This window comes from Corapipo altera, unplaced genomic scaffold (genome assembly GCF_003945725.1).
Source record: "Corapipo altera isolate COAL_440 unplaced genomic scaffold, ASM394572v1 80, whole genome shotgun sequence".
Classification (NCBI taxonomy): domain Eukaryota; kingdom Metazoa; phylum Chordata; class Aves; order Passeriformes; family Pipridae; genus Corapipo; species Corapipo altera.
In genome coordinates, this window is record NW_020885025.1 from 60,366 (window position 1) to 73,076 (window position 12,711).

Consider the following 12,711-nt stretch of genomic DNA (forward strand, 5'->3'; position numbering starts at 1 on the left):
TTCCCTCCATCCCCCCTTTCCCTCCATCCCCCCTTTCCCTCCATCCCGGTGCCGTGTCCCCGCTGCAGGAGCCGCGGTGCCCCCGGAGCCAGCGGGTGCGGTGCCTGCAGAGGGGGAGGACGTGGGTGAAGCCTTTGCCTTCGAGGACAGCGAGGAGGAGGAGGAGGAGGAGGAGGAGGATCCCGCAGCCCATCCCGGCGGGGCCGTTGCTCTCCGGGCCCCCCCGCGCCGGCGGCGTGGGACCAGCTCTGAGGGGGGTGAGAGCGCAATTCCCGACATTCCCGCCGTGTCTCTGATGTCCCCATGTTGTCCCTGATGTCCCCTGTGGGTGCCAACACAGCCTCTCTTTGCTTTTCCTCTCCACAGAGGGGCTGGTGCCGGAGACCCCAGAAGGGTGAGTGGGGTTTTGATGGGGTTTGGCGGGGGATCGGGGGGATTTAGGAGGGTTTTGGTGCAGTTTTGAGTTCCCTGAAGGATCTTTGGGGTCTGTCCCCTCTGTTTGATGTCTCAGCCTGGCGCTGTGCCTCAGTTTCCCTGACTTCTCCCCATTGCAAGGACAGGTATCCCTGGGAATTTGGGGTGCACCCCCCAGCCCTGGGAATCTGTGAGGGCTTTGGTGGGGTTTTGGGGGGAATTTGGGGGGTTTTGATGTGGTTTTGAGTACCCAGAAGGATTTCTGGGGTCTGTCCCCTCTGTTTGATGTCCAAGTGTCTCCGTGTAACAAAACAAAACGTTTGCTGAGGGAGGGCAGGATAGAAAAAACCAAACTCCTCCTTCAAAATTAAGAGGCTTCAGTTGAAAAGGTGTGGAAAAGAAAGTAATAGTTTTTTACTAACATATATATATATGTGTGCACACACACATATATATATATATATATATATATACACACATAACAAAACAGACCGAGCTACAACACTGTAACTGAAGCTTTCCCCTCTACAATTCCGTGTTTTCTGAATTTCTGACTTTCTGCCTCGGCGCAGTTACAGCCGCGGACAGCAGGGGGCTGTTCCTGGGGGCTGCGACGGCACAAAGGGATTTCCCTGGCAAACAGGGCTCCCCGGGATGCCGAAAACGGCAGGAAAATCTCCAAACAGCATCGGTGTAGATCAGCCAGAGAGCAGCTCTTCAGTGAAGGCCTCGAGGTGCATACGAGTGTCCCGGGGTTTTACCTGGATTTTACCCTTTTCTAGTTCTAATGCACCCAATCTGAGAACTGTCCACCCCCGGATCCTCCCCCTGGCACGGCCTCCCGGGAGTTGAATGTTGAATCGGAGGTCTCAAGACCCCCCTTCTTCCTCATTTCCCTCCTCCTCACAGCCTTGTCTGTGGAGCTCTGCCGAGGTTCCTGGGCCTGCCAACTTGCTTTGGCTGCAGGGATATCTGATTTTTCCGGTCCAGGGACACCTTTCCCGAACAAGATGTGCTTGCTCGAGTCCCTTCCCTTGAGAAGAACGTTAAACAAAACCTGCAGAGTTTAGAAAGTTTGATATGAGCTGGTAGCTGCCAGCTGCTGTTCTGAGGCGGGAGGGAACTTTAGGGGCACACTAAAAACCCGGATTTAACACAAGTCTTACAAATTCCAGGGCATCTCCCATGGGGCACCGAGGGAGCTCCCTCCTGGCAAACAGGGCTCCAAACATGGCACAAAGGGAGCTCCCTCCTGGCAAACAGGGCACAAATGGATCTCCCCCTGTCAAACAGGGCTCCCCTCATGGCACCAAGGGAGCACCCCCTGGCTCTGGGGGCAATCAGGACTCTGAACATGGCACAAAGGGAGCTCCCTCCAGGCAAACAGGGCTCCCACAGGGCGCAGAGGGAACTGCCCCCTGCTCTGGGGGCAAACAGGGCTCCCACCCTTTCCAAATGGAATTCCCCTCGGCTCCAGCTGCGGGAGCAATCCTGGCTCGGCTCTGGGCCCCCGGGCTGGGGAAGGGGGGCCCATGGGCAGCAGGAGCAGGCAGGGGGCAAAGAGCCAGCAGGGAAGGGGTGGGTGGGCAGAGGTGGGGCACAGGCAGGCTGTGTCCCCGAGCTGTCCCCTGTCCCAGGGCTCTCCCTCTCCCAGAGCTGTCCCCAAGCTCTCCTGTCCCAGAGCTCTCCAGCACAGCCTGTGCCCAGCTGGCAGGGTCAGGCAGGTTTAACCCCCCTCACTCCCATTCTTTTCCAGAGATATCCCCCTTCCACACACACACACACACACACACACACACACCCCAGCCTGGTGCCCTGTTTTGGCCACATGAGCCATTCTGTGCCCAGTTCAGGTCCTCGCCCGGGCTGCCCCTCCCTCGGGCCTCGGCAGGAGGAACGGAGGGAGCCCCACCTTGGCAGGAGAAGCAGAGGGAGCCCCACCTTGGCAGGAGAAGCAGAGGGAGCCCCACCTTGGCAGGAGAAGCAGAGGGAGCCCCACCTTGGCAGAGAGAACCATGATCTGTTTTTCCCCAGGACAGTCATTCAGGCCCGAGCTAGAAAAGCAGGGAAGCCTGATGTTTGTCTTGTCCCAGCAAGGGATGTTTGTCTTGTCCCAGCAGAGGCTGTTGGGGTGGAAAATTCACCACAGAGTGTGAGACCACAGCACTGGGCCTGGGGCTGAGCCTCAGCTGCCCTGACCTCTCCCCTTCCCTGCCAGAGGGGCTGCAGGCAGGGGAGCCCTGGGGTTTTGGGGTGCACCTGCAGCCCTGGGGATCTGTGGGAGTTTTGGTGGGATTTTGGGGAGATTTGGTGGGGTTTTGAGTCCCTTGAAGGATCTTTGGGGTCTGTCCCCCCTCTTTGATGTCTCAGCCTCATGCTGAGCCTCAGCTTCCCCAACTTCTCGCCGTTCCAAGGCTCTGCAAGCAGGGGAGCGTCGGTGTTTTGGAATTTTAAGGTGCATCCTGTAACCCTGGGGATCTGTGGGGGCATTGGTGGGGTTTGTGTGGGGTTTTGGTGGGATTTTGAGTCCCTTGAAGGAGTTTTGGGGTCTGTCCCCTCTGTTTGCTGAGGCTGGTGCTGAGCCTCAGTTTCCCCAAGCTCTGCCCCTTCCCTGCCAGAGGGGCTGCAGGCAGGGCAGCCCTGGGGTTTTGGGGTGCACCTGCAGCCCTTGGGGGGTGGGTTTGGGTGGGTTTGAGTTCCCTGAAGGATCTTTAGGGTCTGTCCCCCCTGTTTGCTGGCCCAACCTGGTGCTGAGCCTCAGTTTCCCCAACTTCTCCCCATTGCAAGGGGAGGGATCAAAGGGATTTTGGGGTGCACCCCCCAGCCCTGGGGATCTGTGAGGGCTTTGGTTTCTCCCCCATCTCCTCCCAGCTGGAGGAGATGGGAGAGAAACCCCTTGGGATGGTGTTTGAAGGGGCTGGTTTCCTCCCCGCCTGTGGATTTGGGGGGAAAAGCTGAAAATTTGGCTGCAGGGAGGGCTTGTCCCCCTGGCAGAGCGGGGACAGGGACAGGACCCCACCAGGAATGGGGGGGACCCTCTCCCTGTGCTCCCCAGTGCTGGCACATCCCCTGCCCTGCAGCAGCACATGGACTGAGGCTAAAAAAGCCAATTTTGGGTGTTTTGCATTATCTCTGAGTGGTTGTCAGGACCCTCTGGTGTGACCCTGGGACCCCAAATCCATGAAGAAGGAGATGGGGGGAGGGGGGACAAGCTTTATTTTGGGCCTGTGAACCCCTGAAATGGGAATGAGGATGGGGAGGGGCTTGGTTGCACCCAATCCCAAGGGATTTACACCCAATCCCAAGGGATGGATTTGCACCCGATCCTGAGGGATTTACACCCAATCCCAAGGGATGGATTTGCACCCAATCCCAAGGGATTTGCAGCCTGGAATGCTCCCTGACCTCCTTCCCCACAGGGCCCTGGTGAGGATGAGCAATGGGGAGGCCGGGGGAGACCCTCCCGTCCGCACTCAGACCTGGAAGCGGGAGAGCATCTGCCGAGGTGGGTCCAAACGCTGGGACAAACCCCCTGCCGAGGCTTGGGAAGGGTTTCTCCAGCCTGGGTGCTGAGCAGGTCCCGGGGGGGTTTGTCCCCCAAAGGTGAGCGGTTTTCCTTCCCGGAGGTGGAGGACGACGTGATCTACGATGACGTTCCCTGCGAAAGCCTGGATGCCGAGCAGGATGGTAGGGATAGACCTTCCCCCTCTCTTTCTCAAGGACTAGGAGCCCGTTTTCCAGCTCTGGATAAACTCAGGGAAGGAGAAAGCCATCCTCAAAGAGGATGTGGAGCGGGATGACTGTGGGAAAACCAGTGGGATTGGGAGGGAGATGCGAGGGTTTGGGGTGTCTCCTGTGGGTCCCTGAGGAAGGGAATTTGCCTTCCTGTAAGGAAAAGGAGCCGGATTTTCCTTGGCAGGAGCAGGGAGGGAGCGGAGCCTGATCTACGAGGAGGTGCAGCGGGGAGAGGGCTCCCGGATCAGCGAGGATTTGGGCTGGAGCTCCAGCGAGTTCGAGAGTTACAGCGAGGACTCAGGGGAGGAAACCAAAGCTGAGCCCACCAAGCACCGAGCGTCCTTCCAGCCCAAGGTAACCCTCGGATCATGCCTTTAGGGCCATTATTCTTGTTTTTCCCTGGGTTTGCTTGTCCAAAGGCAGTGGAGCACCAAGCCCAGCTGCTCCCGTGGCTGGTGACGCCGAGGATGCTGCAGCTCGGCCCCCAATTCCGGGGGATTCATTTCTTTCTGTTCTCCTTGCTTCCCTTTTTCAGTTTTCCCCCTTTTCCTTCTGCATTTGGGCCCTGCTGGAGCCTGGCTGCTGCTTTGCCCTGCACTCGCTCCCTTCCCCGCTCCAGCCAAGCCCGGCTTTTGGGATGGTGCTGCCTGGGCCATGCTGCTCTGGGGGGATTTCTGCTCTTTGTTTGGTTTTTGCTGCTCACCTGGATCTCTTCTCTGCCTCCTCCTCCTCCTCCCGCCTGGTTTGCTTGAGCTCAGCTTTCTCCAGACCTGAATAGACTAAAGGAGAGATACGCCAGGACTAAGAGGGACATCCTGGCTTTAAGAGTTGGGGGGAAGGACATGCAGGAGCTGAAGCAGAAGTACGATTGGAAGGTACTGTCCCTCCTCCATCCCTTGTCCCTTCTCCCCCAAATTTCCCAGGGGGAGGAAAAAAACCTCATGGAATTTATCCAGGCTGAATTCATCCCATTTCATCCCCCTAAAAAGAGGAACAAATTCAGTGAAGCACCTCAAAGCTGCCTCTCATGTCCATCTGTCTTGCAGCTCCCCGTCCTCCAGCTTCCCCAACCGTTGGATTTTGGGGTGTTTCCTTGTTTTTAAGGGGCGTTCGGACGGCGCCGGGTTTCCCACGGGATAGATGGATCTGACAAGGTTTTTTTTCCCCTGATCTGTGGTGGAAATCGGGTGGGGAAGGAGATTTTTGGGAGAACCTTAGTGCAAAGCCTTTCCCAGCCCCAGACCATCCAGGTATTTCCTGGCTGGAAGTTTGGACGGAAACGCTGTGATTTGAGGTGTGAAAGGCCGACACTTCCCCCCCTTTGCTCTCCCCCACATGAAATCCCTGCACAAGGAGGGGATGGATGTGCTCCTGCCTCCCTTCCCTCCCTCTGCTTCGCTTGGCTGCATGATCCCGCTTTGCTGGCGCCTGCTTGCACGCGGCCACATCCCTATGGATGGGGCACAGGACGGAGCATCCCTGGGCCTTGGATATGTGCCTTCTCTTCCTGCTGCATGGGAAAATGGGGATGATGCCCAAGGGGACGGTGCCTCTGCATCCGGATCCGGAGTGGGGGATGATGCTCAAGGGAAGGACACGGCTCCGTCCGGATCCGAGATGGGATCCTGGTGCTGCCTGAGCCTCCCGATCCCTCTCCTCCCCCTCCCCAGATGACCCAGCTGATGAAAGCGGCCAAAAGCGGCACCAAGGACGGTTTGGAGAAGACCAAGATCGCGGTGATGAGGAAGGTGACGTTCCTGCACCGGAAAGAAACCCCAGGTGAGTGGGAAAAGCAACCCTCCCTTCCCTTTCCGGTGCCAAAAAAGCCTTTTCTGAGGGTATTTTAAAAAATAATCACCAGGAACCCCCATCCCTTTCAGCATTTCCTTTATTTCCCATTTATTTTTTGCATTTTAATCTTTTCTTTGACTGTTTTCCACTCTTTGCATCCCTGTGCAAGCTCAGTCCCTTTGGCTCCTCCTGGCTCCGTATCCCTTCGGGAGTGCCCGTGGGTGTCCTTGGGCACAGAGCAGGATCTTCCCGGGAACGCCGAGTCTGGGGGGGTTTTCCTGACTTTCCTGCTGTCACGTAGGGGATGGGGAGCGGAGGAGGCGGGCAGAGGAGGCGGGAAAACCGCCGCCTTCCCGCCGGAGCTCGCGGGTGTCCCTGGAGCAGCACGGGGGAGGTACGATCCCGAGGGGCGGCTCCCGCCGGAGCTTCCCGGGGGATCCTGCGTGTGTGTCCCGGCCCGGCTTCGTGTCCCCAACGTGCCTTTGCCTCGCTGGGGTGGGGCTTCGATGCTTCTGGGAGGAGCTGGAGGGATTCCCGTCCCCCGGGAGCATCCCTGGCACGCGGGGATGGGGAGAAGGTGGAGCTGACCGAGCCGAGGGCGGCGATTTGTCCCGGCCAAAATTAGGGAAGGAAAAAGGTCACCCGGCTGCCAACGCCCTCCCCTCCAGCCCGGCCGGTCCTCCCCCTTCCCGGCTATTTATATCTGCCGGGATGGGCCCGGGGCGGCGGAGGGACCATGTGGAAGCGGCGGCCGTGCTTCCCTCGGGATGCCTCCTTGGCTCGCTCGCCCTCCTCCTCCTCCGCTGCTTCAGCCTCGGGTGAGGGATCCCCGTGCCTTCCCCTTCCCTGGTTTTCTCTGCCTGCTGCCTATGGCTTCTTATTCCCCATTTTCCTTGCTCTGCCTGCCCCTGGAGAGAGGACAAGGGGGCTTTTCCCCCAAGCAGGGGGGTTTTTTGGGAATGGGGACTCTCTTTGTCCTCTCCCTGCTCCCAGCCTGGCTCATCCCGGTGTCTGGTGACTGTGGGTGAGCTCAGGGAGGATGCTGGGATTCGGCTCCAAACCCAAACACACCCCCTGCCACGGAGCTGATGGAGCTCCAGACCCCCAAAAGTTTAAAATCAGGGTTTTTTTGGCATTTTGTGGGGTTTTTTTCCCCTGCAGGGGACTCGGAGGAGGAGGACACGGGGTTCCTGGAGGTCACTGTCTCAGACATGAAGCACCCGCCGCCGGAGCTGGGCCCCATGCCCGAGGGGCTGAGCCCACAGCAGGTGGGATGGGATGGGTTTGGGGGATTTGGGGGGAATTGGCTCCCCCTGGTCCCGTGACTGAGGAACCAGGGACAGGGCGAGGCAGCACCAAGTGATGCTGTGTCAGCACTTCTGCCCCGGACGGGCCTGCACCTCCCCCATCCCAGGCTTTGGGGTGGGGGGATCATGGCTGAACCCCTCATCCCAGTGTTTGGGGTTTGGGACCATCCTGGCATTTGGGCTTTGGGACCATCCCTGTGTTTGGGCTTTGGGACCATCCTGGCATTTGGGCTTTGGGACCATCCCAGTGTTTGGGGTTTGGGACCATCCCAGTGTTTGGGGTTTGGGACCATGGCTGAGCCCCCCCGCTCCCCCCCATCCTGATATTTGGGTTTGGGACCATCCCGGGATTTGGGACCATCCTGGTGTTTGGGGTTTGGGACCATGGCTGACACCCCCCCCATCCTGGTATTTGGGGTTTGGGACCATCCCAGCATTTGGGGTTTGGGACCATCCCAGCATTTGGGGTTTGGGACCATCCCAGCGTTTGGGGTTTGGGATTGGGGGTTTGGGACCATGGCTGACCCCACCACCCCAGTATTTGGGTTTGGGACCATCCCAATATCTGGGGTTTGGGACCATCCCGGTGTTTGGGGCTTGAGATCATCCCCGTGTTTGGGGTTTGGGACCATGGCTGACCCCCCCATCCCAGTATTTGGGGTTTGGGACCATGGCTGAGCTCCTCCCACCCCCCCATTTGGGGTTTGGGGCATCCTGACCGATTCCCTGTCCCACAGGTGGTGCGGCGGCACATCCTGGGCTCCATCGTGCAGAGCGAGCGGAGCTACGTGGACTCCCTGAAGCGGATCCTGCAGGTGGGATCCCCACTCGGGCTCCTCCGGGGTGTCTCCATGGATCCCGGGGCGCTGACGCTCCGGCGCTCCCGCAGGATTACAGGAACCCGCTGCTGGAGATGGAGCCCAAGGTGCTGAGCGCCAGGAAGTGCCAGGTGGTGTTTTTCCGGCTGAAGGAGATCCTGCAGTGCCACTCCATGTTCCAGATCGCCCTCGCCTCCCGCGTGGCCGAGTGGGACTCGGCCGAGAAGATCGGGGACCTCTTTGTGGCCTCGGTAGGAGGGGATGGAGGAGGAGGCTCTTCCCAGAAGGATCAGTGGGGCCTTGGGAGGGGCTGCCCAGGGAGGGGCTGGGACCGTGGAGTCCCCGTCCCTGCAGGCGTTCAGGACAAGCCTGGACGTGGCACTCGGTGCCATGGTCTGGGGGACAAGGTGGGCTTGGGTCACAGGTTGGACTCGATGATCCTTCGAGGTCTTTCCAAACTCAGTGATTCTGTGAAATCCAGGAGAAATCCCTCCACTGTTGTGGGTGGGAGTGGAAGGCTTGGACCAGGTGATTTAAGAAGCCCTGCCCTGGAGTCCCAAGGTGCAGAAAGGCCCCCCCGGCTGCCTCAGCTCCTTCTCCAAGGGGATGAAGCTGGATCCCATCTTAGCCTCAGATTGTGTCACCAGTTTAAATGTGAGCAGTTAGAGAGGGGGGATTGAACCACTTCTGTCCTGCAGGTTTTCACTCTGGCAAACTGAGGGTATTTATGTAAAATGAATTATTTATTAGTGCAAATGATCAGACAAAATATCTCAATCAGAATTATTTACTGCACAATACAAAAGCTAAATCTACTAATGTAGGATAGGATAGAGCGTGATAGTAAAGCAATTATTGGAGCAATTATATTAAAGCAAAAAGAAAATATTATCAAGTAGAGGTTTGATGTAACTCACCCAGACCAATGTCTGTGGGGAGATTTCTTTCTCTCAGCCTTGAGGAGTGTCCCCACCCGAGGGAGGGATCTCCACACAACCGTCCCAAGAAGGGTTATGCTGGAAAACATCCTGTGTGGAAGTGGCCTGGGTTTTTATAGTAGAACAGTCTGCTGGTCACACATCTCCAGGGCAGGGAGCAGCTTATCTGTCCAATCCTGCTGCCAAGAGCAGGATGTGTTTGGGGTCTGGGGAAGCAGGCTGGTTTTAGCACAGCTCAGCACCAAAACCCCTCCTGGCAGCAGCAGGAGCTCAGCACAGCCCCCCTGGCTGGGAGCAGGTGGGGTTTGCATTCCCTGCCTGGATTCCAGGCCTGCTCAGGGTGGAACCTGCCCCAGCCACCACCAAACCCCCCCGACCCTCCCAACCACACCAGGGAGTGAGGGGAGGATTTAAGCGATGCAGCTCCAGCCCTGGGGTCCCACCAGCACCCTCAGCATTGCCCCAAAAACACACCAACCCCCCACTTCTTGAGGACTCCCACCCCATCCCGGGTCTCCTGTGCTCTCCCAGTTCTCCAAGTCCATGGTGCTGGATGTCTACAGCGACTACGTCAACAACTTCACCTCGGCCATGTCCCTCATCAAGAAGGCCTGTCTCACCAAACCCGCCTTCCTCGACTTCCTCAAGGTCAGCACCACCCAAAGGTGGGCCCACAGTGCTGCTGGGCACCGTTTGGGGTGAAAACTCCTTTTTTCCTGGCCTTTGTCCCCCCACAGAAGAGGCAGATGGCCAGTGCCGACCGGGTCACGCTCTACGGGCTGATGGTGAAGCCCATCCAGAGGTTCCCTCAGTTCATCCTTCTCCTACAGGTATGGGAGGGAGGTACCTGCACCCACTGTGCTTTGCACCCCTGGGACATGTCTTTGCACCCTTTTTTGGCAAGGGGCACATTTCAGGGTTGGCAGCTTGGTTGCACCTTTGGGGACCGTCCCAAGGACCGTCTTCCAAGCTTTGATTTTGGAGGTGCTTTCGAACAGGGCTGATTTTTCTGGGGTGGTTTTCGTCCCCTCCTCCTTTCCCTTCTCCAGGACATGCTGAAGAACACCCCCAAGGGCCACGCAGACCGTCTGTCCCTCCAGCTGGCCCTCACCGAGCTGGAGACGTTGGCGGAGAAGCTCAACGAGCAGAAGCGCTTGGCTGACCAAGTGGCTGAGATCCAACAGCTCAGCAAGAGCATCAGCGACAGGAGCAGCCTCAACAAGGTGGGTCCTTCAGCCTCCCCTCCTCATCCTCATCATGGGTGGGTTTTGGAGATGGTTGTTGGGGTTTGAAGCTTCCACCTTCCTCCTGGTGTCAAGGGTTTCAGGAAACCAGATCCCTGCTGTCCCTGAAAAGACTTTAATCAAAACCAAGTCTTGGCGTTGGCGCAGGGAAATTCCGGGACGAGCTGCTGGGTCTCATCCCCCTGATTTTGCAACTGTTTGTGTCTAAAAAAAGAACCCTGAAGTTCTTGCGACACATCCTGGGCTGGGGATGGCAAAATACACGGCGGGGCAGCTGCTGGCTCGGCACTGGGATTGGGATTTGGATCCGGGGCGTGGAGAGAGACCCAGAGAAGGGTGGTTGGACACACGGGGTGCAGAGGGTGCAGCCTCGGAGTGCGGTGCCCGTCCTGCTCCATGGAACTCGGGGCTGTCCGTGCACCCAGCTGGAGGAAAATCCTTGGAATAATGGAAAACTGACCCAAATTTTGGGTCAGGAGGCTTCCAAGAGCCCCCAGGGTGAGCCCCCCGCCCGCTCCATCCCCTTTGCAGCTGCTGAGCTCAGGGCAGAGGCAGCTCCTGCTCTGCGAGACGCTGACGGAGACGGTGTACGGGGACCGCGGGCAGCTCATCAAGTCCAAGGAGAGGAAGGTTTTCCTGCTCAACGACATGCTGGTCTGTGCCAACATCAACTTCAAGTATGTGCTGGTCCCCCCAGACCCCAAAATCACTTAGTGAAGTGCTGATATACCCAACCTGCCCCGTCCCCCCTCAGTGTTTGGCTTGGTGGGATTTTTGGGAAACTACCACAAGGAGGGACAGAACCTTTAAAGGCCACCTCACCTTGTTTTGGGGAGGAACCCACGTGGTTTGGGGTTTCTCTGCCCCATTCTTGGCACTCTTCATGCCAAGCCTTGGCATTGCTTGGTGCTGGAGTCAGTGCAGGGTCTGGGAACATGCTGGAACCTCAGGGCTTGGTGGAGGTTGATGCTGCCAAGGGGAAACCCTTCCTTAAATTCCTCCTAAAACTTCCTTATTAATCCTTTTTCCCCTTTTCCAGGCCGGTGGACGCAGGGTAGGTCCCAACCGTGGTCTGCTGTGCTTGTGTGCCCCAGGCTGGGGGTTCAGGCATGGACTGGTGCACGGGGTGGGCTCACAGATGGGGCTTGGCTTGCACGACTCGTGTTTCGGGGCAAGCCGAGGCACCTGCTGTTCATTGACACCCATTTTTCCCTCTCCCCTTGGCAGAGGCCAACTGGAAATCAGCAGCCTGGTGCCCCTGGGGCCCAAATACGTGCTGAAGTGGAGCACGGCCCTCCCGCAGGTGCAGGTGGTGGAGGTGGGGCAGGAGGGCGGCGCCTACGACAAGGACAACGTGGTCATCCACAACGCCGGCGCCCGCAGACACGCGCCCGCTGGGCAGGCCTCACACAGTGAGGGCACATCCCAGGATCCCAGGCCGGGAGGGCTGGGGGGGCTGGGATGGAGAATTCCCTCACACCAAGGCTGCCCGGGGAGGTGATGGAGTCCCCGTCCCTGGAGGTCTTTAAGGAAGGACTGGATGTGGCCCTTAGTGCTGTAGTGGCGTTGGGTCAAAGGCTGGACTTGATCTTGGAGGTCTTTTCCGACCTGATTGTCCCTGGTATCCTCCATAGACCTCAATTCTCCATTTTTCCACGCAAGATGAAGTTACACCATGGTCTGCCCTGGGGGTGGTGGAGACACCATCCCTGGAGGGCTTTAAGGAAAGACCACTCAGTGCCATGGTCTGGTTGATGTGGTGGTGTTGGGTCAAAGGTTGGACTCAGTCTGGGAGGTTTTTTCCAACCTTACTGATTCTGGGATCTTCCATGGACCTCAATTCTCCCCTTTTGCTCCCCAGACAAAGTCTACCTGGGGCCACCACGACTCTTCCAGGAGCTGCAGGACCTGCAGAAGGACCTGGCAGTGGTGGAGCAGATCACCCTCCTCATCAGCACCTTGCATGGCACCTACCAGGTACCCGTGTGGTCACAGCACTGCCAGGGCGTGGTCTGGGGACAGCCAACCTGGGGCACCTACCAGCACCATGGGGTTCCTTGGCACCTCATTGGGATCTCTGGGCACCTCTTTGGGATCTCTGGGCACCTCTTTGGAGGTCACAGGGGACACCTTGGGGACACCTCCTCTGGAGCCCCACGGATGAAGTTTGGGGGTGGTTCAGGCTGGTTTTGGGGGCCCTTCCCCTACATGTGACTGTCCCCCAGAACCTGAACATGACGGTGGCCCAGGACTGGTGCCTGGCACTGCAGAGGATGGTGAGGGTGAAGGAGGAGGAGATCCACTCTGCCAACAAGTGCCGCCTGCGGCTGCTGCTACCTGGGAAGCCGGACAAGTGAGTGGGGGGTCTTGAGGGCTCCTCCCATGAGTGTGGGGTCCTGGGGGCTCCTCTCATGAGCGTGGGGTCCTGGGGGCTCCTCTCATGAGTGTGGGGTCCTGGGGGCTC

General features: G+C 58.3%; 1 protein-coding gene across 11 annotated transcripts in view; it reads left to right on the top strand.

Annotated features, from left to right (window-relative positions):
* The window catches only part of ARHGEF10L (Rho guanine nucleotide exchange factor 10 like), a 29,223-nt gene that overhangs the window by 8,455 nt on the left and 8,057 nt on the right, over positions 1 to 12,711 (top strand). For 6 of the 11 annotated variants that reach the window (XM_027668021.1, XM_027668022.1, XM_027668018.1 and 3 more), the window contains 18 exons: positions 69 to 257; positions 367 to 394; positions 3,834 to 3,919; positions 4,018 to 4,101; positions 4,334 to 4,503; positions 4,908 to 5,024; positions 5,820 to 5,928; positions 7,102 to 7,208; positions 7,985 to 8,062; positions 8,137 to 8,316; positions 9,535 to 9,651; positions 9,741 to 9,833; positions 10,053 to 10,226; positions 10,779 to 10,924; positions 11,287 to 11,301; positions 11,475 to 11,659; positions 12,109 to 12,224; positions 12,473 to 12,600. In XM_027668021.1, the coding sequence (XP_027523822.1) occupies positions 69 to 257; positions 367 to 394; positions 3,834 to 3,919; positions 4,018 to 4,101; positions 4,334 to 4,503; positions 4,908 to 5,024; positions 5,820 to 5,928; positions 7,102 to 7,208; positions 7,985 to 8,062; positions 8,137 to 8,316; positions 9,535 to 9,651; positions 9,741 to 9,833; positions 10,053 to 10,226; positions 10,779 to 10,924; positions 11,287 to 11,301; positions 11,475 to 11,659; positions 12,109 to 12,224; positions 12,473 to 12,600 (2,122 nt within the window). Of the gene's footprint in view, positions 1 to 68; positions 258 to 366; positions 395 to 3,833; positions 3,920 to 4,017; positions 4,102 to 4,333; positions 4,504 to 4,907; positions 5,025 to 5,279; positions 5,400 to 5,819; positions 5,929 to 7,101; positions 7,209 to 7,984; positions 8,063 to 8,136; positions 8,317 to 9,534; positions 9,652 to 9,740; positions 9,834 to 10,052; positions 10,227 to 10,778; positions 10,925 to 11,286; positions 11,302 to 11,474; positions 11,660 to 12,108; positions 12,225 to 12,472; positions 12,601 to 12,711 lie in introns of those variants that run through there. The other 5 variants (XM_027668020.1, XM_027668023.1, XM_027668024.1 and 2 more) reach the window with 4 other exon arrangements.